The sequence below is a fragment of the Drosophila innubila genome, assembly GCF_004354385.1.
Source record: "Drosophila innubila isolate TH190305 chromosome 2L unlocalized genomic scaffold, UK_Dinn_1.0 4_B_2L, whole genome shotgun sequence".
NCBI lineage: Eukaryota > Metazoa > Arthropoda > Insecta > Diptera > Drosophilidae > Drosophila > Drosophila innubila.
The window spans coordinates 17,135,017-17,159,411 of record NW_022995372.1 but is presented as its reverse complement, the minus strand read 5'-3'; the positions used below and the strand labels follow the sequence as shown (position 1 = coordinate 17,159,411).

At 39.8% G+C, this 24,395-nt stretch overlaps 3 protein-coding genes across 3 annotated transcripts in view; 1 reads left to right on the top strand and 2 right to left on the bottom strand.

The window, feature by feature from the left end:
• The window catches only part of LOC117779903 (neurotrimin), a 58,116-nt gene extending 55,629 nt beyond the window's left edge, over window positions 1-2,487 (bottom strand). Inside the window, exon 1 of the mRNA XM_034616247.1 lies at window positions 2,370-2,487. Coding sequence (XP_034472138.1) covers window positions 2,370-2,487 — 118 coding nt within the window. The remainder of the gene's footprint in view (window positions 1-2,369) is intronic.
• Window positions 2,488-10,610: 8,123 nt separating this feature from the next.
• LOC117779812 lies at window positions 10,611-14,347 on the top strand. Its single transcript, XM_034616132.1, has 3 exons — window positions 10,611-11,312; window positions 13,263-13,466; window positions 13,535-14,347. Exons 1-3 carry the CDS (start codon window positions 11,125-11,127, stop codon window positions 14,220-14,222), a joined length of 1,080 nt encoding a protein of 359 aa, XP_034472023.1. The 5' UTR covers window positions 10,611-11,124; the 3' UTR covers window positions 14,223-14,347.
• Window positions 14,348-15,051: 704 nt separating this feature from the next.
• LOC117779811 (tiggrin) lies at window positions 15,052-24,363 on the bottom strand. Its single transcript, XM_034616131.1, has 4 exons — window positions 24,077-24,363; window positions 18,591-21,880; window positions 15,483-18,515; window positions 15,052-15,425 (listed from the first exon to the last, which is right to left on the bottom strand). Exons 1-4 carry the CDS (start codon window positions 24,345-24,347, stop codon window positions 15,369-15,371), a joined length of 6,651 nt encoding a protein of 2,216 aa, XP_034472022.1. The 5' UTR covers window positions 24,348-24,363; the 3' UTR covers window positions 15,052-15,368.
• Between the last annotated feature and the right edge of the window lie 32 nt (window positions 24,364-24,395).

Genomic DNA, 24,395 nt, shown 5'->3' with positions numbered 1-24,395 from the left:
GTAGCGGCACTAACACAGCCACAAAGTCAAAGTCAAAAGCCAAACAAACTTTAGACTTTGAGTGCATTTACAGAAACTACCACTTACAATTGGTCGGCATTTGCCAACTTTGCATTGGCCACTTGACTGCGTAATTAGCAAGCTCATGGTGATGTATAAATACACACACATACACACACACATACACTCACACGCACACACTCATAGCTGCGAGGCGTGCTGCATAAAAGTCATCAAAGTCGCATAACTAATTCATTAGAAACTAAAATACAAATTATACCAAATTTCATAGTACAATGAGCTGGCCATACACACACATACACATACACACATACCCACTCACACAGGCACACTCAGTTTTTGTTGCCTATTTAGCGGCGCAAATATTTGGTTTGTCAGCTAACACGCACTCACCCACACACACACCCCCACACACACACACAATGTGAATGTCTGGCACGGATTTAACTTAACCCGAGCATTTCTCTGGCCCCCTTCAGGCATCTTTCCCCCTCCCCTCTATTACCATTCCCTTGCCACATTTACTCATTAGCATTATTGCCTGGCTTCTCTGTTTGTTTGTCTCTCTTGGTTTCTTTTGTAGTCCTCTCCCTCCCACCATGGTAAGCAAATGAGAATTTCATTAACATTATTAATATTTTCATTGTTGAGCATTTTGCATGCCTTTAAGCTGCCACGCCCCCTTGCTCCCACATCAAGTATATGTATGTGGCAGAGTAATAACTTGATTATTATGTTTGTTGACTTGGCTTGCGTTTAATTTTTTTTTTTTTTTTTGGTTTTGCTTCTGTCTTTTTGTGCTTTACATTTTTCATGGCTTAATAATTGCTCATTTCACTTGCAGCTGCCTTTTGTTTATTTTGTGTTCGTTGTTGTTAACAATTATGAGGCCACTTAAATATATTTTATTGCTGGCAGGCATTGTTCCGTCCGCCTACAAACAAATTGACAATTATTTCCCTCGTTGGCCTGGCTCGAAATGACAAACGAGCGGCCAAAAAGTTTTCATGCCATTTATTAGCTGGAAAGTTTTATGGGTGTGATTTTGATTTAGCTTCGGGCCAATTCCTGCTAGGTGGAAGCAGCAAAAGTCGAAGCAGCAGCCCCATCACTTCAATTCTGGCTAATGAACTTCTCAATGGCCAAGCAGTTGAGCTAAGTTTTTAGCCAACAATTGAGGAGAAAGCGTCCTCAAGAAGGAATGACCAAAAGTTGACATTTGAGTTATGAATGGTATATTTATCTTTTGTTACATTTTAATAGTGAGCGAGCGAGAAGAGCAGTTATGCTTAATATTTGTAATTACAAAAATAGGGAAAACTAACTCTAAGATGGAATATCTAATCTATAAACATTTAAATGTATTTATAATCTGCTTTTAAACTTGCTTAGTTAAGCTAACTTTATTACCAGCAAGAGACGGCTTTCAGTTAAGAAATACAATAAAAAGTTATGAAAACACAATTAAAATAGTGTCGTACTCAAAGAGCATAACGTGGAATGAATTGGGATGCTGCAAATTGTTTCAGTTTTATATAGTTCAAAATTTGAACTTCAAACTTCCTTATTTAAATCATCGTAACACACATTTTAGCTTGTTCACCTCAAAATAGTCCTGAAAAGCTAGTAGTATTTTTCCTCTTTGAAGCATGGAGTTAAGTTATGAAAGTTTGAATAACGGAGAAAAAAAGTTTAAAAATTTACTTTATGATCAATTGGAAACGCAATTAACATTTTTCTTCAACTTACAGTTTTTATACGAAGAGGAAAATCTTTCTTACGATCTTTAAAAATAAATTTATAAGCCTGAGATCAAAAATATTTCTAACACATATTTTGACTGAATTTAAATTTGCCTACATTATATGTGTAAGTTACTGAAAAATTATTCTGTAAATTTATTGTTAATCACTTTTTTAGTCGCTACACACATTTGTATATTTATAACTTAATTTTCAATAATTACTATTTTGATATAATATTAATAATTCTTTATTGTACAAGCTCCAATTTAAATGACACTTATTGTCTGCTTGAGCTACCTCATATTTTTTTATACAAAATCGAAAAATTTATAAATTTTCTATCTGGATCGTTGACTAAATGCAGAAATCTCCGCTCAGTTTAACACTTTAATTGCTTTAAAACGCGTAGACCCACTTAACCAATTAAATATAACCATGCACGATTTAATTGATGTAACGCTGTCAGACCTACCATTAATTTAGTTAGTTGACGTTTACGTGTTAAATAAAAGGCTATTCGCATACTTTTAACATTGGATAATTTTAACATTAATAATTTTAAAAATAATCCAATAATTGTTATTAAAAATGTACTTTACTCACCATTGTTGGCAGTGGAACCGCCCACGCTGCCGACGCTGCCGTCGCTGCTTAGCGCCGAAGATCTCAGCGTCTCGGATATGAGAATAATTGTGAAAATGGCGTAAAGATGATTCAACATGTTGTCCAAAAAATAGTGTATACAAGAGTGTGTCAATTTTCAAGTGAATATATTTTAAAATGATTTTAACGCGCACTTTTTTGCATCGCACTTTAAATATATATTTTTATTTTATTGTTTTATAATTGTTCAATTTATGTTTCGGTTTATTTAAATGTTGCACATTTAATTGATTTTTTTTTGCTGCGCTCTGCAAATAGACGGGAAAAGATTTAATTAAATATGATGGCATATTTTTATCAATATCGCACATAAATTTTCTGTTAAATTAAAGGACACGCTCCAATGTGCCTGTATTTAATACAAGCGCCTAAAAGCAGAGTCTGCTTATTTATTTACTGCCTTCTCCTTACCCAACAATGACAAGAGTGAGGAGGCAGAATGGAAAAAAGCAACGCAAAATTTTGATTGAATTTCGCCTGACGTAAGCGGATTAAAAAGAAATTCTATGAGAATAAACAAAAAACAACAAGAAAAAATAATAATAAACCCAAGCATAAAACAAAAATAACGGTCAAAACATTAAAACGCAGCAGACAAATGAAAGCCAAAGCACATAAAAGCACAAGAGCCCTGGCAAAGGATTCTCATCTTTGTCCAGACAGTCACCGTCTGCTTGCTTAATTCCCAGCAACTTCCGACACGTACTCTGGAAGTCCAGCGAACTCTCCGGTAATTACTATAACCTACTGTGAAATCATGGCGTGTATGGAATGTAAAAGTTCACATTTAAGGCTGGCAGTTCTTAAGCCAATTCCAATTAACATGTACATATTCTCCTTCATAATATTCACATTTTTTTTACAGTTGTCTACCTTTTGCACTTGTACCGCAGACGCCGCAAGTGGAACCTAATCAGCCTGATAAGTGTAGCTCCGACTACGGCACACTATAAACTGGAGTCCTGCTACCCACAGCCAATTATTCGGTCGGTTGTCCAGCACTTGGAAAACGGTTAACACCCGTTCACCCAACAACAAATTCAACTATTGAAGCCAAGAAAATGCCACGGCCATCATCATCATCAAATCCCTCATCATAGTCTCTTGGCGCCATTGCTCTGTTCTGCTTTGCTGTTCTTTGCTTTTGCTTTGCTTTTGGATATATGACAGCAGACAGAACTGAAGCTGACCGCACATGCATATACATACATATATACCCTTACTCGGGGGTGTGTTATATATTAGAGCCATGTAAAAGCAAAAGATTAATAATTTTCTTTGATGACAAGTCAGAAAATTTATTAAACTCAAAATTTTAATAAAACAAAATCATCTTTCCGTATATTAGCACATAAATATAAATTATATCAAATTAATTAATAGATTTCATTTCACAAAATACTACATACGAACATACACGTTTGTTTATATACAAAAGATATTAACTAGACTCTTTCTTTATTGCAAGCGGAGCTAGTAAGTTACAAGATGGAAAATAGAAAGCAGAGAGGAATTGAACCTAGCTTTCTAAGCCTTAATTCATCCGAGTCTAAGAAATTGTAGGCAAATAAAACACAAGGAAGATTTATTAAATAGAGTTGCTTCGACACAGTTATTCCAAAATAGAATGCAAGCTGGAGTTAATGATTGTTGTTGCAAGATAAATCATGAGAAAGAAAGTAAAAAGCTAGATAGACAGGGAAATAAAAATAGACCAATGCTATTAAATATCAAAATAATTGTTGAAATAATTGATAAAAATTTAATTTAATCAATGAAGTTAAATGAATTTTTAAATTTAATAAAAATCTCATTTAGATATTTTCTTGATCTTGCCAAAATTTGAAGAGTATCTCAAAGCCATTCAACTTTCACTGCATCTTTTCAATTTGACATTTTCCTTTATGTCTGCTTGTGTCATAAGCGGAAAGCAATTTGCTCTGTCAGCTGTAGCTGTAAGTTCTCCCCTTTTTCATCATCTCATCCACAACAGTTCTCCCCCTCTACTAGTTCCTTCCTCTTTCGATATTTCACCCTATTGCAATATGAATGCATTTCAATTAAAATTCTGGCGATGCTTTCTTAACAGCAGCTGTTGTGGTTTTCCCCGCTGTGTTTGTTGTTTTATGTTTTTGTTTTGTTTTACTATTTTGTTGTTGAGTTCTGTTTGTCTTTCGTCTAAGTTATTGAAATGAATTTGTAAACTTAATTGAATTTGAAGAATCTTTAAGGCGACCAATTGAAATTGGCAATTTACCTAAAAGTATGGAAAACATTTGAGAGAACGAGACATGTTTACATATTTTGCATGTCTATTAGCCGCCAGAGCAGGCACACTATCCCCCACGTCCACCCCCATCATCATATTCACCCCAACGGTTTGTATATATTTCACAGCCCAACGATTTGGGGGCTTAACTTCCTACAGCAATAGACCAGGCCCAGTTCACCCACATGCACTCACTCGAGGCAGGCAGCAAGCTTTTTGTATTATTGCCAAAAGTTATTATGCCGTGGCATTCCATGTATTTCGCTTTGTGTTGCATACTTTGCGGCTGGTTGAAAACTGTACCATTTTCTCATTTTTCTCGATTTGTAGACCCTGTACTTGAAAATTATATAGGGTTTCTTAAGATTTTAAAGATGTCAAATGCACTGAACAGATAGAATGAGGCATGACAGACCCCAAAATATATATATTTCATATTTATATATTTATTGACCAACGTAATTTTAAATAAAATGTAATTTATTTATTTTATTTAAATAAAGTATAGATAGATCTAAATTAAAGACTGAAAGGAAGATGAAATGAATAATTAATAGTTTAAAATACCTAAATGTCTTTGTATTTTGCTGATTTTTCAAAATAGATACAGGGACTCTTTCAGTCGAGTTTGCTTAAATGTAGTTTCTTGCTGCTACTAGCTTATTTTTTTTTTGTATTTATTTGCTTGAAGAACTTTAAGCGCGTGATTTTTGCAATTTGGCTAATAGCGAAAAGTCAACGCAGAGCCGACGGCTTTGAATGGCTACTGACAGTGAGTAATGGTGTAAAGAGACAGGATGCAATGATGGTAATGGGCACATGGTATCTCCCTCTCCCTCAAGCTGTCGTCCTTATAGTGAGCGCATTTAAATCAATATTGATAGCAATGTTTATGCCTCCGCAGGCATTGTAAGGCATTGCATGGTTGCAACTGCCAACCGGCAACTTCAATTGAAGATTTACCTTCTTGTACCCCTTTTTTTTTGCTTAATTTTATATTATTCTTATTGTATTCTTTGGCAAAATGCACGCGCGACTGAGGCCAGGAAACCAGCAAGAAGTCGGAGGGTGGCAGACTGCGTGTGCAGGACTCGCCTCCAGCCAAGTCCTGCATTCAGTCGCTTGTGCATAATAAATCAATTTACATTTTCTCTCGCCACACGCAAAAATGAAATGCAAATAACGGCAACAAACCATGAACTATGCAGTACATGAGGCAGAGGCACAGAAAGAGGCAGAAGCAGAGAAATGGCCAGAGTCTGCAAAAGCAGAAGCAGCGGCAGAAGCAGAAGCAGAAGCAGAGGAGCCGGCACCACTTTTCACCGCAGAGATTTACGCGCACTTAAATCACAGCCACCAGAATTGATCGCCATCAATGAACGCCAGCAGAATCAAGAAATACAAGAAAAACTGTACTTTGCGTAAGTCTTTGACTGATGAATACCCTTTAAATTAACGTGGCAAACAATATTACTCACATACTCAATATGAATTTTTTTTAACAGAAAATATAAGTATTTCACTGTATTATACCCCCTTTTATAATTTCAACGCATACAGGGTATCAGCAATGGCAAATACCTTGCCAGGAAGTTGCATGAGCTGGAGGAGCCGGTAGTTGCCCATCCGGTGAAAGTCGAAGAGTTTGCACTTAAAGTGACACTTAATGAGCATAAAATATGTTAAATACCAGATGATGTTGTTATTGTCCAGCGAGCGGGACAATGAGTGAGTCGGGTATTATGCAAAATCAATGTTGTACATCAACAGTTGCCCATTACCATATCATGGCTCAATCATGACAATGGTATATTGTGATGCCATGAACAAATACAGAAAATATATTGAAATCAAAATAATATTCTAAAGTTCTTAAAATATTACAAAAGAAGATGTAATGCCAAGGCAAGCTCCTTTAATATTTTTCACTCATTATACTTTTCAATGGAAATAGTTCCAGTTTTGCCCAAGCTAAGAAAAATAACGATTACTTCAGAGCCTAAACAAGTCCTCCGTCTCTAAACTTCAATTTCGATCTAAAGGATAATTTATGATTTCTGGTGAACCTTAGATCAATAAATTTCAAAACTAAAAACTTAAATTATTACCATTAATTTCCTATTTAAGCACTAAACTCATAGCTACTTATAACCAAAATATATTTATTTTCAAACAAGTTTATATTATTATCTGAATCCATTTTCTATGCTCTATTACTGTATCTGAGGAATTACTCAAACGCCACACAAAGCGAAATTTTCAAAATGCAATTACAATGATAATTACTATAACTCTTCCTTTAGCTATTAAACCACAACTGCAATATGTAAGTTATCAATCACACAAACACACACAAGCAATAGCACTTAATGCTCTGGCTAGTCTAGTGTTAAATTTGAAATATTTGTTGAAAATGAAGTTGGCATTAAGTTTTCAACAATGAAATGCGTGATTTTTCATGCGAATTGTTTTCGAAGACTTAGTAAAACTTTGCTAAAGAGTTTAATACAACGGTATTGCCATGACGAACAGCTTGTAAATAGAGCGTAGAAAGGGGGCAGACTTATAGAAAAAGAAGGGAGGGTTGCTAAGTTAAAGTGAAGACTGCTCAAATTGTGGGGGCTGCAACGGAAGCAGAACATAAACAACAAAGCGATGCCAATGCACAAAAGGCAACATTTTGCAGTGCTTTGGTGCAGCACACATTAATAAACAAAGCAGACAGCCAAAGTGTTTAATAACTCACTGGGGGCAAAGGGTGAAGGGCGGTTGGTGCAACTGCAAATGGGCGTGTAAGTAACTGGATGCCCAACATGAGAAACATCTGCAACAGCAGATGTTTGCTGTCTACTTGATGTTGATTTGTTTTGATGATGCGAATACTTAAAAGGAGGAGAATAGCAATGAGTTGAAAATCATTTGATGCATTTGATTTGTTTGACATAATTCGTATGATTTGCATCAATAAGCATATCATCAATAACAATATTTCATTTGTATATTTTATACGGATTAATAACAAAACAAATATTGAATCCAATACTTTTCGAAAAATTTATTTCAGTAAAAGGTTAAATTTCAGCTGTGTACTATCAGTTCTAATACTACAATACAGTTTCTTTGAAAACAACGAAAAAACAGAAGGTTACTAATTAATACTAGTGATTAATCGTACTTGTCCAATAATGTCATGTATCTTGTTAATATATTACAAATTGTAATAAAACTACATGAAAGGTACCGATTCTTAGGGGGAAAAAATGGTTTAAGTATCGACATCAGATTTGTTTCCTGATATTTTTTCTCATGCTCTTTTTTTACAACAACTTCCTTTTATCTTCATTGACTTCTTTCAATTTAAAGCATTTGTCTTTAGTTTCTATATATTTTTGTCGGATAGTATTAACTTGTTTATTTCACTCTCACTAACTTTCCATATATTCAGATCTAATATACATTTGTTATTGAATTTATATAGATGATCACCTAACAGTCACACACGATTCACTTAAAATTTTAACACAATCCATTTAAGAGTAAACATAATCCACTTAAGGATGTGATCCTCTTTGCTTAGTATTGAATTGATCGTAGTACATTTCTGATAACTTATTTACGAGTAATTCCCCCTTTCTATTTGAAGGTTTCCTTTTGTTAACTCACCAAGTGTCAATGTCCTGATAAAGGCTCTATCTTTATCTGCAGTCGGAAAATAATGTTAATTTATAAATAGATAATCGAGACGAGAACGCGACGCATTTTCATGTTCTGTCGCTCTGTTCTGTTTTTGCAACATTTGCACAAGAACTTAATTAGGGAGACGCGATAGAGACGATAGACATAGACACGGTGACGCCGACGCCGGCAGACAAGTCGCACTCACGCACACAAACTCACACACATACACACACACAAGTGAAAAGCGACAGAGAGACAGAAAAGCAATTGCTTAAAATAACAGAATGATTAATTAATGGACAGCAGCTTGCAATCGCAATTGTAATTACTAATACAATTACAATATTATGATTACTATTCCTGTTGCCCGCTGCATATAAACAACAACAACACAACAATCGAATTTCACGTCTATGAGGACAGCAGAGAATAGAACCGAACCACACACAATCGGAAACAACAGAGCGACATATAGATATGGAGGACAACCGCACGCAACGACAGCCGATTTGGCACTGAAACGAAGCCACGAACGACAACACGAACGCAGCATCAGCAGCATCAACAGTCGAAGCCGAAGTCCAGACGGACACGAGACAAAAATGCAGAAAGAAAGCATCGTTGTTGGTCTTCGTTGCTACGTTGTTTGGTCGCTTCATCACTTCGGCTGCGGCTCATCAAGGTGCTTAGTCCCAATACAGTTTAAGTAAATTACGATTGGATAAGCAGATGGCATCATGTGCTCTATTATTCCTTTTGAAAGGTAATACACTTTTCATACATGTCCGTAAATAGAACCAAAAGAAGCTAATGCTGCACTACTTCATATGTACTTTGATTATTAATCCTTTTCACTTTATCCATTATCATATTACTTGCAATTTTCAAATACAAAAGACTCTTAAAGTTTCCAAAGAGTAAAACTTCTATTATGTTGAAAGTTTATTAAAGCTGACTTGCATCCTTTGTCTAAGAGCATTCGAAGTTTTATCGAAAAAACAAAGTGAATCAAAAATAAATAGAAAACTTTCTTTAAAATTTAACCTATTTCGTTGTATGCATTTGACATCTGTATGTAAGGGGAACTGCTCTGCTTCAATCCTCTAAATTAGTTTTAAGTAATACACAACACATTCAGCACATGTGCCGACATCTAAAGTGCATTTCATTTCATTTTGTTTTATGCTTTCACTGAACAGAAGGGATCAGGCGAAAGAAAAAAATACGACTTTCATCAGCATATGGACAAGTGAAGTAATCGCTGACTGATCTCTCTCCTACGTCTAACAAATGGTCTGGCATTGGAAACGTAAACAAATGTAGTATTCACAGCCCTTTAACATATCAGTCTCTGTATTTAACATGCACATGTTAGTTTTAATAGCTGTTGGGGTCTTGAAAGCGTTCAAATTGTTTTGAAAGATGTCTGTGCGTTACTAAATTTAAATAGATTTTGAAAGATATTTTAGGCAAAATATTATTGTGCAAGTGTGTCGAATTTTAACGACTTGCATGTGAGAGAAATGCGTGGAAAATCGAAAACATAAAATATTATATTTACAATGCTTACATTTTTATAAAGCTCTCAAATTTTAAAAAATATAATAATTTTGCCCGCAAAAAAAGGAAACATTCCAATGAAAGACCCTATAAGATGTTTAACAATATATATCAAATGTACAATCATACAAGCAAAATCACAAGTAACTCATTTACTAACATAACCAGAATTGATAACGATCAAATAAATATCTAATACAATTTAAAAGGTCGCTTTCACTGTTTCGCTAACAGCGTTGCCCCAAGAGTAATTAACATAAGATACATAGATGCAATACAAAGATCTTCTTTACAGCATTGATAACATTTACATAGGATGGCATAACGTCTCTTTCACTGTTGCTCTAACAGCGCTGCCCCAAGCGTTATTAACATATTTGTTATTTGAGCAGTAAGTAACGAGTAACAGCGTTATGTTAACCACACACCCCTAACAGTTATGTTAATAAAAATTTACCATTATTACCCCAAAGAGATAGCAGCAGCTTTAACAGAAGCTTGGACAGCGACAGGGTTAAGCTTTAAGCTTTGCAAGCTTCGCAACTTTACACAGTTAGAAGAAAGCTTTTCTACATTTGACGCTTCCTTTTTGACTTCAGCAAGTGACAGTTGAATGCCCAAACAGCTGACTGTCAACCGCTGCCCTCGCCCCCGCCCTCACCACATTTGATGTCAGCTGGTACTACAACAGAAACTTAGAGTCTCCTTGGCAGCGACTGTTTCAGTTTACACACGAATGGAACAGAGTGGAATCATGCGGTGCGTCACCAAGTGACGTTCGCACGTACGCAAAGCAGTTACGCTCTCAGTGTGCATGTGCATGTGTGAGTGCGAGTGTGAGTGTGTGTGTGTGTGGTGTGGAGTAACATTGAAAAACGCTCAAGCCAGACAATGCCACAATAATAGGAAGAAAGAAAGTGGCAAAAGTGAGCCTTGACCTGAACCAATGCAAGTGCAAAAGCAACAATAAAACTCGAACAACAAACAATAACATCAAAAAAATAAAGGAGTAAGGACGTAGTCAAAAAGTAGTCGAAAAGGAGCAGAAAGTAAAGACGCGTCATGTCACCCACTGTGAGTCAATTAATCCACGCAACTGGAAGAGCTACAACAACGTGAAAAGCAGCGAAAGTTGAAACAAAAACAAATACTGTGGCACAATTGGCGGCCTTGCAACAACGGTGGAGCATGGGTTCATGTCTCGGCAGTTGTCTTGCCACCACCGACACAGCCACCGCCACCGCCACAACCACAACCACCAACTCCGCCTCCAACTCGAACTCCAACTCGAACTCCAACTCTGCAGCCTCATCGTCTTCCTCAACGTCCAGCTCCACGAACTGCGATACACCCGCTGCCAACAGCTGGTATCTGTGGTAAGCCTCTGCCACCTGCCACCTGACGCAGCACCTCGCACACACAGACACACACTCACACAGTTAATTAAAATTTAATTTTGTTTACTTTGCCACAAAAGTATGCTATGCCATAGCAAATCCAATAAGTGTGTTGCTGACTCGGCAATCAATACAAGCTTAAAAGGGTGGTGAATAAAGCGGAAGAGGTGATCACCTAACGACCCGTAATTAGTACAATTCGTGTGGAACGCACCAAACTGAAATTGCATTGGAAAACATAATTTACGTCCATTTTAAAATGTTAGATTCCACTCCGCAACTTGCAGGGTCAACAGCCTAAAAGTATGCAACGCTTGAGTGCGTGATGCCTGCCACAAACAACGACCGAAAGGGGCTTCGCTAGCCCTAAGTACGTATGTATATGGGTGGGGGTGGGTCATAAACCACAACTCAAATCAAACGAAAGGCATTTCCGCTGTGACACCCATTTGACACACTCCATAATATTGCAAACATGCTATTTTTATATTATTTGCAGGCTGACTAAAAACATAGTTTAGTGTTTTAGAAATTTTTAAAATATTTGTATAAACAGAAAAAACAAAAAATATAAAAAATCGCAAATGCAATTCTATATGTAATAGAATTGATTTTGTGATTTTTTATTTTTTTACCGAATTTTCTGTCTATAAACAAGCAAATATAAATAGGTGTTAGTCATAAATTAAGTGTTAGCGATTCTGATTCCGCAAAAGATCAATTATTTTTAATGGATTTTACCATTTTCTTGTGTTAACTTATTATTTATTTTTGGCTATTTAGCGGTTTCCTAGCCGGTAAAGTTCTTAAGTCAATACTTAGTACAGCGATATCAAAAAACACTATCTGGATAATGAACTAAAAGTAAAATTTTTATTTGTACTCAAAAATCATAAAATAACTCTAATTACTAAATAAACAGAAAATAATTACAATATATTTTTAAAAAAAAATGTTATTTTAATTATTTTTAGACCCCGTACTTAAAAAAAGTACAGGGGTCTATTGGGTTTGTTTTAACGAATATGTGCGTAACAGGCAGAAGGAGGCGTGGCAGACCCTATAAAGTATATATATTCTTAATTAGCATCAACAGCCGAGTCGATATAGCAATGTCCGTCTGTCCGTCTGTATGAGCGCCTAGATCTCAAAAACTATAAGAGATAGAGACACCAAACTTGGAATGTAGGTTTGTCTATATTGCAAGCAGATCAAGTTTGTTTCAAAATTCGGCGACGCCCCCTTTATCGCCCACAATTCGAAAAAAAAATTTCATATCCAAATTATAAGAACAATTTAAAAGCTAGTGACACCAAATTTGGTATGTAGATTCCTCTATCTTGCATGCAGGTTAAGTTTGTTTCTTTTTTGAATCGAACCACTATATCATATAGCGCCCATAGGAACAATCGGTCGAAAATCAAGTTTTAGTATGAAAAACTTTTCTTTAATGAGATATTGTAACCAAACTGATTAAATATGCTTAACAATTGGTTTTATATATCCTGTCCAAAGTTGGTTCAAATCGGACCACTATATCATATAACTGTCATTGGACCGATCGGGCGAAAATCAAGTCTTAGTATGAAAATCTTTTATGTTTTATGAGACATTGTAACCAATATGATAGAATATGCATTTAAGTTAACTTAATATTTTTTAATTTTTTCCAATATTAGATTTTGCCATAGTAAGTACGGGGTCGAGTATGCTCGACTGTAGCACCGGCCGACTAGTTTAATATATATATATTTTTTTTTTAACAACACATCATTTTTAAATATATAATCGATGCGAACCATACCATTTAAACGATCTTTAATTGTAAATGGATACATGCTACAAACTGACTTAAAAGTGAAATATACATCACATAAGTACATACATAGAGAGTATCACATACAATTTGCATTTGTCCTCCATTTGCAGGCGTTGTCCCCGAACGAGAGGCAGAGCGAGAGCAGCAGCTAGAGATGAGCCGGAAGTGGAGCTTTTATCGACTGCCAGCGAACGTTGCCAGCGACGTGGTCTTGTCTATCGCATATTGAAGTTCAAGCGGAAGCAACAATGCCCACAGTTCCTGGACAGATACTGGGATCAGCAGCCCAGCTACGCGAAGCTACAGAATGACAGGTGAGGTGAACTAGAAAATAGGAAGGTCTTATTAACGTTGTCTATTTGTTTTTTTTTGGTTTCCACAGCGCACTAACGGATATACAGCTGCAGAATCTGGATGTGCATAAGTTGGTCAATGCCACCGCGACGTCCAGCCAGGAGACGGAAATGCAGAGCTATGTGCGTCTGGCAGGTTCAAGGGCCAGTTCATCGCTAGATCTGGAATGGGAGCATGAGTACTCGCAGCTGAGACATTATCAGCAGCGACAGCAAAAGGAGAAGGAGCAGCAGCATCAGCAGCCGCTGCAAGATACACCACCCATGGTGGCATCCCAAGCACGTTACGCTTCCCTGGACCAATTGACGACGACAGCATCGCAGGCCGTCAGCCAAGGACGTCATCATTCAGTGGCACGTCTGGCGCGAATGGGCGGACAACGTTATGGTGGCTCCTTTACTCGCACATCCTGCTGCTCCTCGACACAGAACTCCTGGTCACACATATCCACACCCGAGTCACTTGAATGGGACATTGATGCGGAGCAGGAACAGCAGCGTCAATTGCGCCAGGAGGATGACAGCTTAGATGAGGATACACTCAAGCTGCTCCATCAAATCGAACAGCTCAAGCATCATGTGCTCCAGGAGACAGGCGATGGCTTGAGCATGGGCGCAGGCCCAGCCATGGCAGTGGGCGTGGCTGTGGAGGAGCTCACCGATGGTCTGCAATTTCGTGCGTCTCATTTTGGTGTGGCTAATGCTCACCTTAGTTGATTGACGCAAGATTATTGTAAATAAGTCGTATAGGAATGTAGACATAGTGAACAAGAGACCTACGAAAGACCTATAAGGCATTTAAAGATATCTAATATAATGACCATTAGCGGAACTGGAGAGCATCTGAGCAAATTCACGCATTAGAAATGTTAGTTTTTTTAGATTTTCCATTGATTTTATTTCCTACCTTTATTGAGTCAGCAAAAATAGTTTTCTCTAGAGGATTTAACCCAAGTTCACTTCCGCAAACTAACTAAACAAAAGTATGTATATATATAGTTGGTATTGTCCCAAAATGAATTTCCAAGTTTACGAAGAAAAAATATCTATTTTAAAAATTTCAAGTTGATTTTCAAAATTTGTTCACGCGATCAGATTTTATAGAACTATAGAGAGTCTAACCCTCTCTCCCTTTCTCCTCGTCTATAACAAATTTAATTTATCTGTTGTAAAGATCAACTCAAGAGAGTCTGGGAGTTATTCAACTTTTAAGTTTTGAAAATTCATTTATAACTTCAGTCACTCTCTCCCTCTCTCTCTCCCTCTCCCTTTCTTTGTATAAGAACCTTAAGTTACCTGTAAGCATTTTACGATTATAAGTACGATATAAGAGTCTCTAACAAAGTTATAACGCAATTTAAGTGCCTGGCAAAATATTATATTGAATTTCCTTTTCCTTCCACATGAATCAAATCCACTTAAGGACCTTTTAGATTCATATCTTAGCAAAACTTTTTGAACCAAAAACTGTACTATCAAAAGGCTTGTTATGTTTCTAAATGTTTATGATGAAGGCAGATGAGAATTGCATGAATAGCGATTCAAATACAGTTGCTAATTATATATTTTCAAAGTTTATTAGACAAAAAATGCAAAACAAAATACAAAGGTAGGTTCTTATAGAGCGAGTATTACACATATATGTATCTATGTATATTTAGTAGTAGTAGATGCGGTCAACTGTGACCCCATCCACAAAAACAAACAAACAAACAAAACTTACAACATTTCCTTTAAGACTTAACTAACAGATTAAAGAAACGTTTGTAGAATTTTTTTTGTGCGTTCCCATTTGTGAATTCGTTTTCTTTTTTTTTTTTTGGTGTTTCCTTTTGTTTTAATGGCAGTTTTTCGTTTTGAATTCTAACCGACGATGTCGGTAAATTTATTCTTAATTTTACCAAAAAAGCTGGGTTGCGTCTGAAATGGAAGAAAAATTAGGGACGGCTTTTAAACTGAGGACTATTTATAATTTACCGTAGCTTCAACTGGTTTTGCTTGGTGCATTTGACCATACTGAGAACCATAACCTTGACCCGTCAAATCCTCAACCTGCACTTGTCCCAAGTCCTGTTCCTGTTGATTGTCAAGCAATTGTTGCTGCTGTTGGCCACCATCATTGTAGTTGGCATTCCAATCGAATTTCTCCTCCTGCTGCTGCTGCTGTCCACCATCCAGTTGATCCTCACTCCAGCTCAGATCCACCTGCTGCTGTTGTCCGAAGTCTGGCTCCTCGCCTGCCGCCCGACTCCATTTGCTCAGCTTGGCACTGGCACTGGCCGAGGATCCAGTTGGTCCACCGCTGGCCGAGGCAGATGCAGTGCCCACAGGCACATTGATGGTGTAATCTTGGCGACGATATTCAAAGCCTCCACTTGGAGAATTAAGTTGATATGACAGAGGAGCTGGAGTGGATGCTACGGGCATGGGCTGAGGCAGTGGCTGTGGCAAAGGAGACTTTGTTTCACCCTCTAGACCAGGCTCGTCATCTTCATTGTCGTTCTCCTCATAGACATGAGGAGGTTGATCGCCGCGATCCTTGGAGAAAGTGGGTTTATTCACTGCCGTGGCACCGGCTTTGCCCGGATCCACAATGTAACCACCGTTGTTGTTGTTGTTGTTGTTGACGGGCAGATTAATCAATCCCTGGCTGAGCAGGTACAAGATGCGTCGCCACATGCTCAACTCCTGACCGTATTTACTGTACTTGGATTGCAGCTGCTGCAATCTCCATTGCTGCTTGGACTCATAGCTCTGAGACTCCGTTGGCTTCAAGATTTTGCGATGATTCAAGTAGGTCAGATACTGGAGTTCATCATCGCGGAATTTCTGGAGCTCGGTTAGAGTCATGCCATAGTAACGAGCGACGGCCATGATGCGTTCGAACTCTTTGAGCTGCCACGCCTTCAACTCCTGCAGAGAAATCAGATATTGTTGGGCCAATCTCTGAAGCTTCTCCTCATCCTGACGCTGCCAATCGCGCAGCTGACGCAGTGTCATGTTCTGGGTGCCAATGAATTCGTAGAGACGATCTCGTTCCTTCTGCTGCCAGGAGGTGAGCACAATGAGGTTACGCTGCTCGAGCAGATGTTCCTGGGCCATTTTGTCCACATTAATGCGCTGAACCGGCGCCAATTGTTGCAGACTGACGCCATAGAGACGAGTTAAGTCATTCTGATAGCTGTTGTCCGCGGAGATGTGCTCCAGGAGCTCCTTGCTGGTGATGATAACGCTGGCGCCAATCTGACGCAAACGCAGACGTTCCTGCGCCTTCCAATCGATGCCCACAGCGGTGCCATCCACAATGAGACCCATGTCCGACAACCTCTGTAGCTTCTCGTGGATAAACACACGCAGTTCCTCAACGCTGACATGGTATTGTGGCGCCAGGGTGTTCACATCGCGCAACAGAAGCTGCTCCAACGCATTAATGTTGATGGGATGTCGGACGACGGTCTGGTAGATGCGTTCCAATTCCTTTGTCTGCCACTGCAAGCCGAATCCTTGCTCAATCCTACGCAAATCCAACAGACGCTTGAGCTCATTGTTGTACCAGACTTTGAGTTCTTCCATGCTTATTCGATATTGATGCATCACATCCAACATATGCTGCTGGTCGTTGAGCAGCTTCAGCTGTAGCTCCTCAATGGTCCACTTCTGACGTCGGCTCAATTGTTGATCGATCAGATTCTGTATATATTGTTGCTCCTTAAGCTGCCATTCCTCGACGGTCAAAGAGCCAGTGACGAGACCCTCCTTGGCCAGCTGCCTGGCTGAGTCCCGAAGCCACAGATGTATATCCTCCACGGTGATGTGGTACTGCTGGGCCAAACGCTCATGGGCCGGACGATCGCGTACCAAGTACAGCTCGAATTCCTGCCAGGTCATGGGCTTGAGATTCGTCTCAATGCGAAGGCGGTTTGTCAAGTACTTCTGCCATGGCTGAGAGGCGCTTTGTTGGTTCCAGATGTTAATCTGCTCATAGCTAACGCTATCCTGTGGCTTCTCAATCGACCCAATCAGCGAAAGTCTTGCTGTCTCCTTATTAACCCATTCCTCAACCTGCTCCACAGTCAAATGATAATCGCTGGCGATGCCATTGAGACGCGCCTTATCGCGCTTCAAAAACTCCACAAACTCCTGATAGCTTGTTGAATCCCGTTGCTGCTTGAGCCAGTTGTTGAAGCCACTGCTGATCTGTTGCTGCCATTGGGTTTGCTTCTGGAACTCGACAAGTCCTGAGTTCTGCAGACGATTCAGTTCTTCACGCAGCCAATTGTCCACCTGATCGATGCTCACATGATTCGTTTGCGACAGACTCTGGAGACGTTGATGATCCTTGGTCAGTTCACGTTCAACTTCATCGTAGCTGCCATCCTGTTGATGCTTCAAAAGTAACTCAATAAGACGCTCCTGTTCGGCAATCTGCCATTTCGTTAGATTCTCGACCTTGGCATTGCCCGTTGTCTTCAGATTGATGAGTTGCTGGCGCAGCCATTGCTCAATCTCTTCCACATTGACGGAATATTGATTGGCCAGGCTCTGGAGGCGTTCGCGCTCCTTTTGCAGTTCCATTTCGAACTCCACATAGGTGAGATGGGTCTGCTCCTTCACCAGACTCTGCAGGCGTTCCAGCTCCGACACCTGCCAAGCACTCAGAGTCTTTAGCGATGCCTCCGTGTTGCCTCTGAGACGCTTGAGTTCGGCAATCATCCACTCCTCGATTTGCTCCACATTCAGACGATACTGTTCCGCCAATTGATTGAGATGCGCCCGATCGGCAAGCAACTTCCGTTCATACTCTTCCGTGGACAGTCCATTCTTATACTCGGCTATCATGGACTTGATGTAATCACGTTCCACCAACTGCCACGACTGCAACTGTTCGACCTCAAACTTGCCCTTCTTATGCAGATCTTCGATCACTTGCGTCACATACGATTCAATCTCCATGACGCTTACATGATGCTGATCCGCCAGATTGAGCAGGAAGCTGCGATCGTTTTGTACCTGTCAAGAAGAAGGAGATCCCAGAGTTAATAAGGAAAGATTGCTTGGGAGATCCATCTAGTAAACCTCAATTACCTTCGCCTGGAACTGATCCAACGTTATGTTGGACTGGGATTGAAGCAGGTTGAGAATACGCTGTTGTTCGGTTTGTTGCCACGCCGTCAACTTCTCGATGTTGAGCTTGCCCTGCTGCTTGAGACGCTCGATCTCGGACTGCACCCAGCGTTCGATCTCCTCCACAGATGTGTGATACTGGAAGGCCATGGTCTGCATGTGTTCACGATCGTTACGCAGTTCGGCTTGAAGATCCTCGGCGTTCCATTGTTTGTTCTGCTTGATCAGCGTCTCGAGACGTTCACGCTCCGCCAATTGCCACGAGGTGAGATTGTCGATCTGCAGTTGACCCTCGTCCCGCATACGAGCAAGTTCCTGTTTCATCCAGCTCTCGATCTCCTCCACCTGCACGCTGTACTGGCGAGCCAATTTCTCGAGTAACTCACGATCCTGACGCAGACGGGCTTCCAGTTGTTCAGTGGATTTGTATTGCTGCTGTGCCAGATTCTTCAGATGCAGACGCTCCACTTCCTGCCAGTTGGTCAGACGTTCGCTTGGCTTAAGCAAACCCATCTCGATGAAGCGATGCTCCTCCTTCTTGACAAACTGTTCGATTTCCTCGATCTGGACATTATGCTGCATGGCCAGGCTCTGGAGACGAGCACGATCCTGCAGCAACCACTTGTGGAACTCCTCGACAGTGTAGTCTCGCTCCTGTACCATGTTGGTCAGATTGCCACGCCATTCCTGTTGCCAGTTCTGCAGTCTCTGCATCTCGAGCAGGCCATCCTTCTTGAGTTTCTCGATCTGCTGCTGGATCCATTGCTCGATCTCTTCGACGCGCACTTGATTCTGTTGGGCCAGACTATAGAGATGAGTCTGATCCTTGCTGATCTTCTTCTCGAGATCCTCAATGGACAGATCGTTCTTGTTGATCAGATCCAAAAGACGTTGACGTTCAATCTTCTGCCAATTATTGAGCTGCGTCTCCATGTGTAATTGTCCCTCACGCTGCAGACGATCGCCCTCGGATTGAATCCATTGCTCGATCTCAGATACCTGGACATTATAGGTCTTGGATAGATCGTTAAGGCGAGCACGGTCGGCCAAGAGTTTCCTCTCAAACTCATCAGTGGAATACTTGTTCTGTTGAACCAGCTTGGAGATCTGCTGACGTTCGGCCAGCTGCCAATCCTTGAGTGCCTCAACCTTGAGTAGACCCTCGTTTTGCAGACGCTGCAGCTCCTGCTTCAACCAATCCTGAATGTCCGTCACTTGCACCTGATATGTGTTGGCCAGCTCAAAGAAATGCGACTGATCCTTCTTGATCTTCGACTCCAGTTGATCCACAGTCAACGAGTTGTGCTGCACCAGAGTCTCGAGTCTCTCGCGTTCCCGTTGCTGCCATGTGACCAGCTCCTGTTGCACATCCTTGAGTAGACCCTCGGACTTGAATTTGTTGAACTCGCTCTTGATCCACGATTCAATCTCATCCACGCGCACCTTGTAAGTCCGTGCAAACTGCTCCAGTTGGGCACGATCATTGATAATTGAGCTCTGGAACTGCTCGATGGTGAGTTGATTCTGTGCAATGATGTTGCGCAGACTTGTGCTGACTGCTGACTGCCAATCCTTGATGTGATTCTCCAGCTGCTGTTGTCCAACCAGCTGCAATCGCTGCAGCTCCTCACGCTGCCATTTCTCCAGCTCATCGACTCCCACACGATATTGGGCCGCCAGATTCTGGACATAGCTGCGATCCTGGGCCATCTGTTGCTGCAGACCGGTCAAGCTGCCGCGATGTTCCTTCAGCATGGACTCGAGGCGAGCACGCTCCGAGGTCTGCCAGGTACTCAACCTGGTCACCTGCTCATTTTGCTCCTTGATCAAATCACCGATGCGTGCCACTTCCCCACGTAGCCACTGTGTCTGGCTCTGCATGTCACCCTGATACTTGATCGACAGATCCTTCAGGCGCTGCTGATCGGTGCGTATCGAGTTCTGCAGCTGGGCAATTGTCGCATTGTGCTGACGAATGAGATCATCCAGACGCTGTTGCTCCTGGGCATTGTCGGCAATCAACGAACTGGAGTCGGGTATGCTTGTAGATGGAATGTGAGTTTGATGACTGGGACCAAGGGAGTCGTTGACGTGGTTAAAGTGCACGTAGAGACGCTGCAGTTCCTGACGTTGCCACTGCTGCAGTTCATCCTGCTGGACACCATACTTCTGTGCCAGCTGACGCAACTTATCGTTATTCTCGCGCTGCCAGCGATCGAACTCCTGAGTCGTCAGGCTATTCTGATGGATGAGCCAGTCGAGACGACCGCGCTCCTGTCGCTGCCAACTGTTGGCATCCTGAACCTGTGACTGATACTGACCCAACAACGCATGATAACGCGCCAGCTCCCGGCGATGGAACTCATGCAAGTTTGGCAAAGTGGTGTGATAACGATGAACCACTCCAAGCAGACGATCCTCCTGCTGATGCTGCCAGCTCTCCAAGCTTTGCCGGGATGTCAAATACCAGAAGAAGTGTTCACGCTCCTCCCGCTTCCATTGCTCGTCACGTGGCACCGTGGATTGGCCAAAGGGTCGCTGATTATCGTAGACGAGTTTCCCATCCACCCAACGTTGCTGAGACTCTGAGCCATCTATAGAGCTCGTACCATCCGGGTGTGTTGTAATCATCTTATTCAAACGACTAACTGTCACCGAGGAACTCGAGCTGGGCGAGCTCACCTGGTTGAAGGTGGGAACTGCACTAATCTGACTGTAGGATGGGGCATTAAATGCGGCACCTCGACTATCATCGACATTGACAATAGATCTGTATCCCATTACTGTTGGCTCCATACGCTGTCGAATCCAATTCTGCAGATTTTCTCTCTGTGTCACAGTTGAGGTGACACTGGTCGGAGACATTGGCTGCTGAACATGGTATCCATGGGTAACCTGGCCAACATTGTTTGTTATTTTTGTAGCCTCTGTGCAGTTGCGATGCACCACATAAGTTTTGCCATCGATGACCTTCACCTCAGCCGGATACGCGTAGTTCTTCACCTCATCAAAGCCACTCAAATCGACCGGATGGAAGGGATTAAGGTCCACCGTCTGCTGTAGACTTCCTCCTCCTTCACTGGCATATCGCTGTAGAACTTCTTCTGCCTTCGCATCGAAGAACATTGGCTGCACAATATTGGAATAGCTTATGAGTCCTTGGCGCATATCATTTACCAACTTCTGACTAGTCTGGAAACACAATGCATCCAACTCGCTGGCACTTTTTCCACTTAACTGCTGAATATTTGCTAGTAATAGTAAAAGTATTATATTATAAAGGGTAATATAAATATAATTCTTCTTAGCTACATTATTCCATATGCATAAAAAAGAAATCGATAATATAAAGACACAAATACAGCAAATTATTAAATAAGTTTAAAAATATACTAAAATGTCACCCTAATCGTTCCATTTTTTTGATTAAATTAGAAAAACAGAGACAGACCCAGCTATACTAACAACATTAATACTTACACTTTAGAAATACAGAATTTATACTTATTTCGTAAATCACTTCAGAGATTTAATCATTAAAATAGAGACAGGGTCAGTAAATCTTCTATCAAGGCCTTGGAATATTCCCAATCGCTCTTAGCGATTATAATACCCTGCAACTATTGCTTTAGCTACCTCTATAATGCTTTCTTATTTTCCTGAAAATTGTATTTTGATCGCAAAGCATATAAAAAAATACAAAATTCTGAATAATGTTATAAAAAAATTTTGGAGAATTAACTAGCAAAAGTAAGGATGAATTACAATAATTATAATATTACATACATATTTAAAACAAATTTATTGAATTATACAGTTTTTCCCGTATATTTCGTTATACTCGCCAATATCTATCGTATAGTTTTGAGCCATGAAATTCTTAAGTATTTAAAAAAATTTCATTTACTTCATTATTAAAATATGTGATGTGATTTCCGAAATTGAATTTGAAAGCTAGAGTCGGAATAAGTGAATAATAGAATATAAGGACATAACCACTACACTTCAACTAAACATTAAAAATTTTGTATACTTGATTTTGAAAAGTAAATTCGCATAGTGCAACAACGCAAGTTGAAACATCAATTTAAAATAATGATGTCACGATTTATTTCGGAAGTCTAAAGTTATCTCTAATATGTATATTAAACCTAATAAAATATATATTCATAACACATATACAAGTCCATTTACTGAAAAGTTGTTGAACATGGTCATGTTTTTTCCTCAATTAATTATGTTATCTCTAAGTGAACCGATTAAGGTGTTAGTTTGACCCCAAAATTTCAAGCTGGACGGACGGATGCTGTGTCAGAAGACAACGTCCGGTAAGAAGTGATATTATAAATGTATTTTTTTTAATTCCAATTGAAATTTGATTCTTTTTAGTTAAATTATCGGTTCGGTAGAAATGTTATGTTATTTATTCAATTTTGTATTCAAACTAGTCGGCCGGTGCTACAGTCGAGCATACTCGACTGTCGGAGACCCCGTACTTACTATGGCAAAAACTAATAATGGAAAAAATTAAAAAATATTTAGTTAACTTAAATGCATATTCTATCATATTAGTAAAAATGTCTCATAAAACATAAAAGATTTTTATACTAAGACTTCATTTTCGGCCGATCGGTCCAATGACAGCTATATGATATAGTTGTCCGATTTGAACCAACTTTGGACAGGATATATAAAACCAATTGCTATACATAATTAATTAGTTTGGTTACGATATCTCATTAAACAAAAAAGTTTTTCATACTAAGACTTGATTTTCGCCCGATCGGTCCTATGACAGCTATATGATATTGTGCTCCGATTTAATCCAACTTTGGACAGGATATATAAAACCAAGTCATAAGCTTATTGTATTAGTTTGGTTACAATATCTCATTAAACAAAAAAGTTTTTCATACTAAAACTTGATTTTCGACCGATTGTTCCTATGGGCGCTATATGATATAGTGGTCTGATTCAAAAAAGAAACCAACTTAACCTGCCTGCAAGATAGAGGAATCTACATACCAAATGTGGTGTCACTAGCTTTTAAATTGTTCTTATAATTTGGATATGAAATTTTTTTTTTTGACTTGTGGGCGATAAAGGGGGCGTGACCAAATTTTGAAATAAACTTGATCTGCTTGCAATATAGAGGAACCTACATACCAAGTTTGGGGTCTCTAGCTCTTATAGTCTCCAAGATCTAGGTGTTCATACAGACAGACAGACAGACAGACAGACGGACATTGCTATATCGACTCGGCTATTGATGCTGATCAAGAATATATATACTTTATCAGGTCTGCCACGCCTCCTTCTGCCTGTTACGCACATATTCGGTAAAACAAACCCAATAGACCCCTGTACTTTTTTTAAGTACGGGGTCTAAAAATAAGCGAACAATATATACACCTTATACAGGGTATATATATTTCGAGACTACTTACGGCTCCAGTTGAAGGAGTGTCCCAGACTGTTGCTGCCTCCAGAGGACATCGCATTATATTCCTCAGTCAAGCGATTAGCAAATTCCCTCACCTCAACCTTATGAATTTCACCCCAGGTACTGAGCTGTATAGTTGGCTGTAGCAGAGCTTGCGATTGTCCATTACCAAATGAGGATGAGGAACTGGTCCGATAACTGCTTCTGAAGCTGTTGTAGCCCTGGCAACTGGCAAGCAGTGCCAAGAGCAGCGCACACACACCCAGAACTCTCATTCCGGGGAGTGTCGAACTAAAACGTAGATCAGAAAGAGAAAAAAAAAC

Bases quoted from the DNA above. Each gene is read 5' to 3' on its own strand.
- LOC117779812 (XM_034616132.1), top strand. From the start codon at position 11,125: ATGGGTTCATGTCTCGGCAGTTGTCTTGCCACCACCGACACAGCCACC. The intron at 11,313-13,262 runs GTAAGCCTCTGC...CTCCATTTGCAG, and splicing joins GCCAACAGCTGGTATCTGTG to GCGTTGTCCCCGAACGAGAG. The intron at 13,467-13,534 runs GTGAGGTGAACT...TGGTTTCCACAG, and splicing joins GCGAAGCTACAGAATGACAG to CGCACTAACGGATATACAGC.
- LOC117779811 (XM_034616131.1), bottom strand. From the start codon at position 24,347: ATGAGAGTTCTGGGTGTGTGTGCGCTGCTCTTGGCACTGCTTGCCAGT. The intron at 18,516-18,590 runs GTAATTGAGGTT...TCTTCTTGACAG, and splicing joins TGGATCAGTTCCAGGCGAAG to GTACAAAACGATCGCAGCTT. The intron at 15,426-15,482 runs GTAAATTATAAA...CTTCCATTTCAG, and splicing joins CAAAACCAGTTGAAGCTACG to ACGCAACCCAGCTTTTTTGG.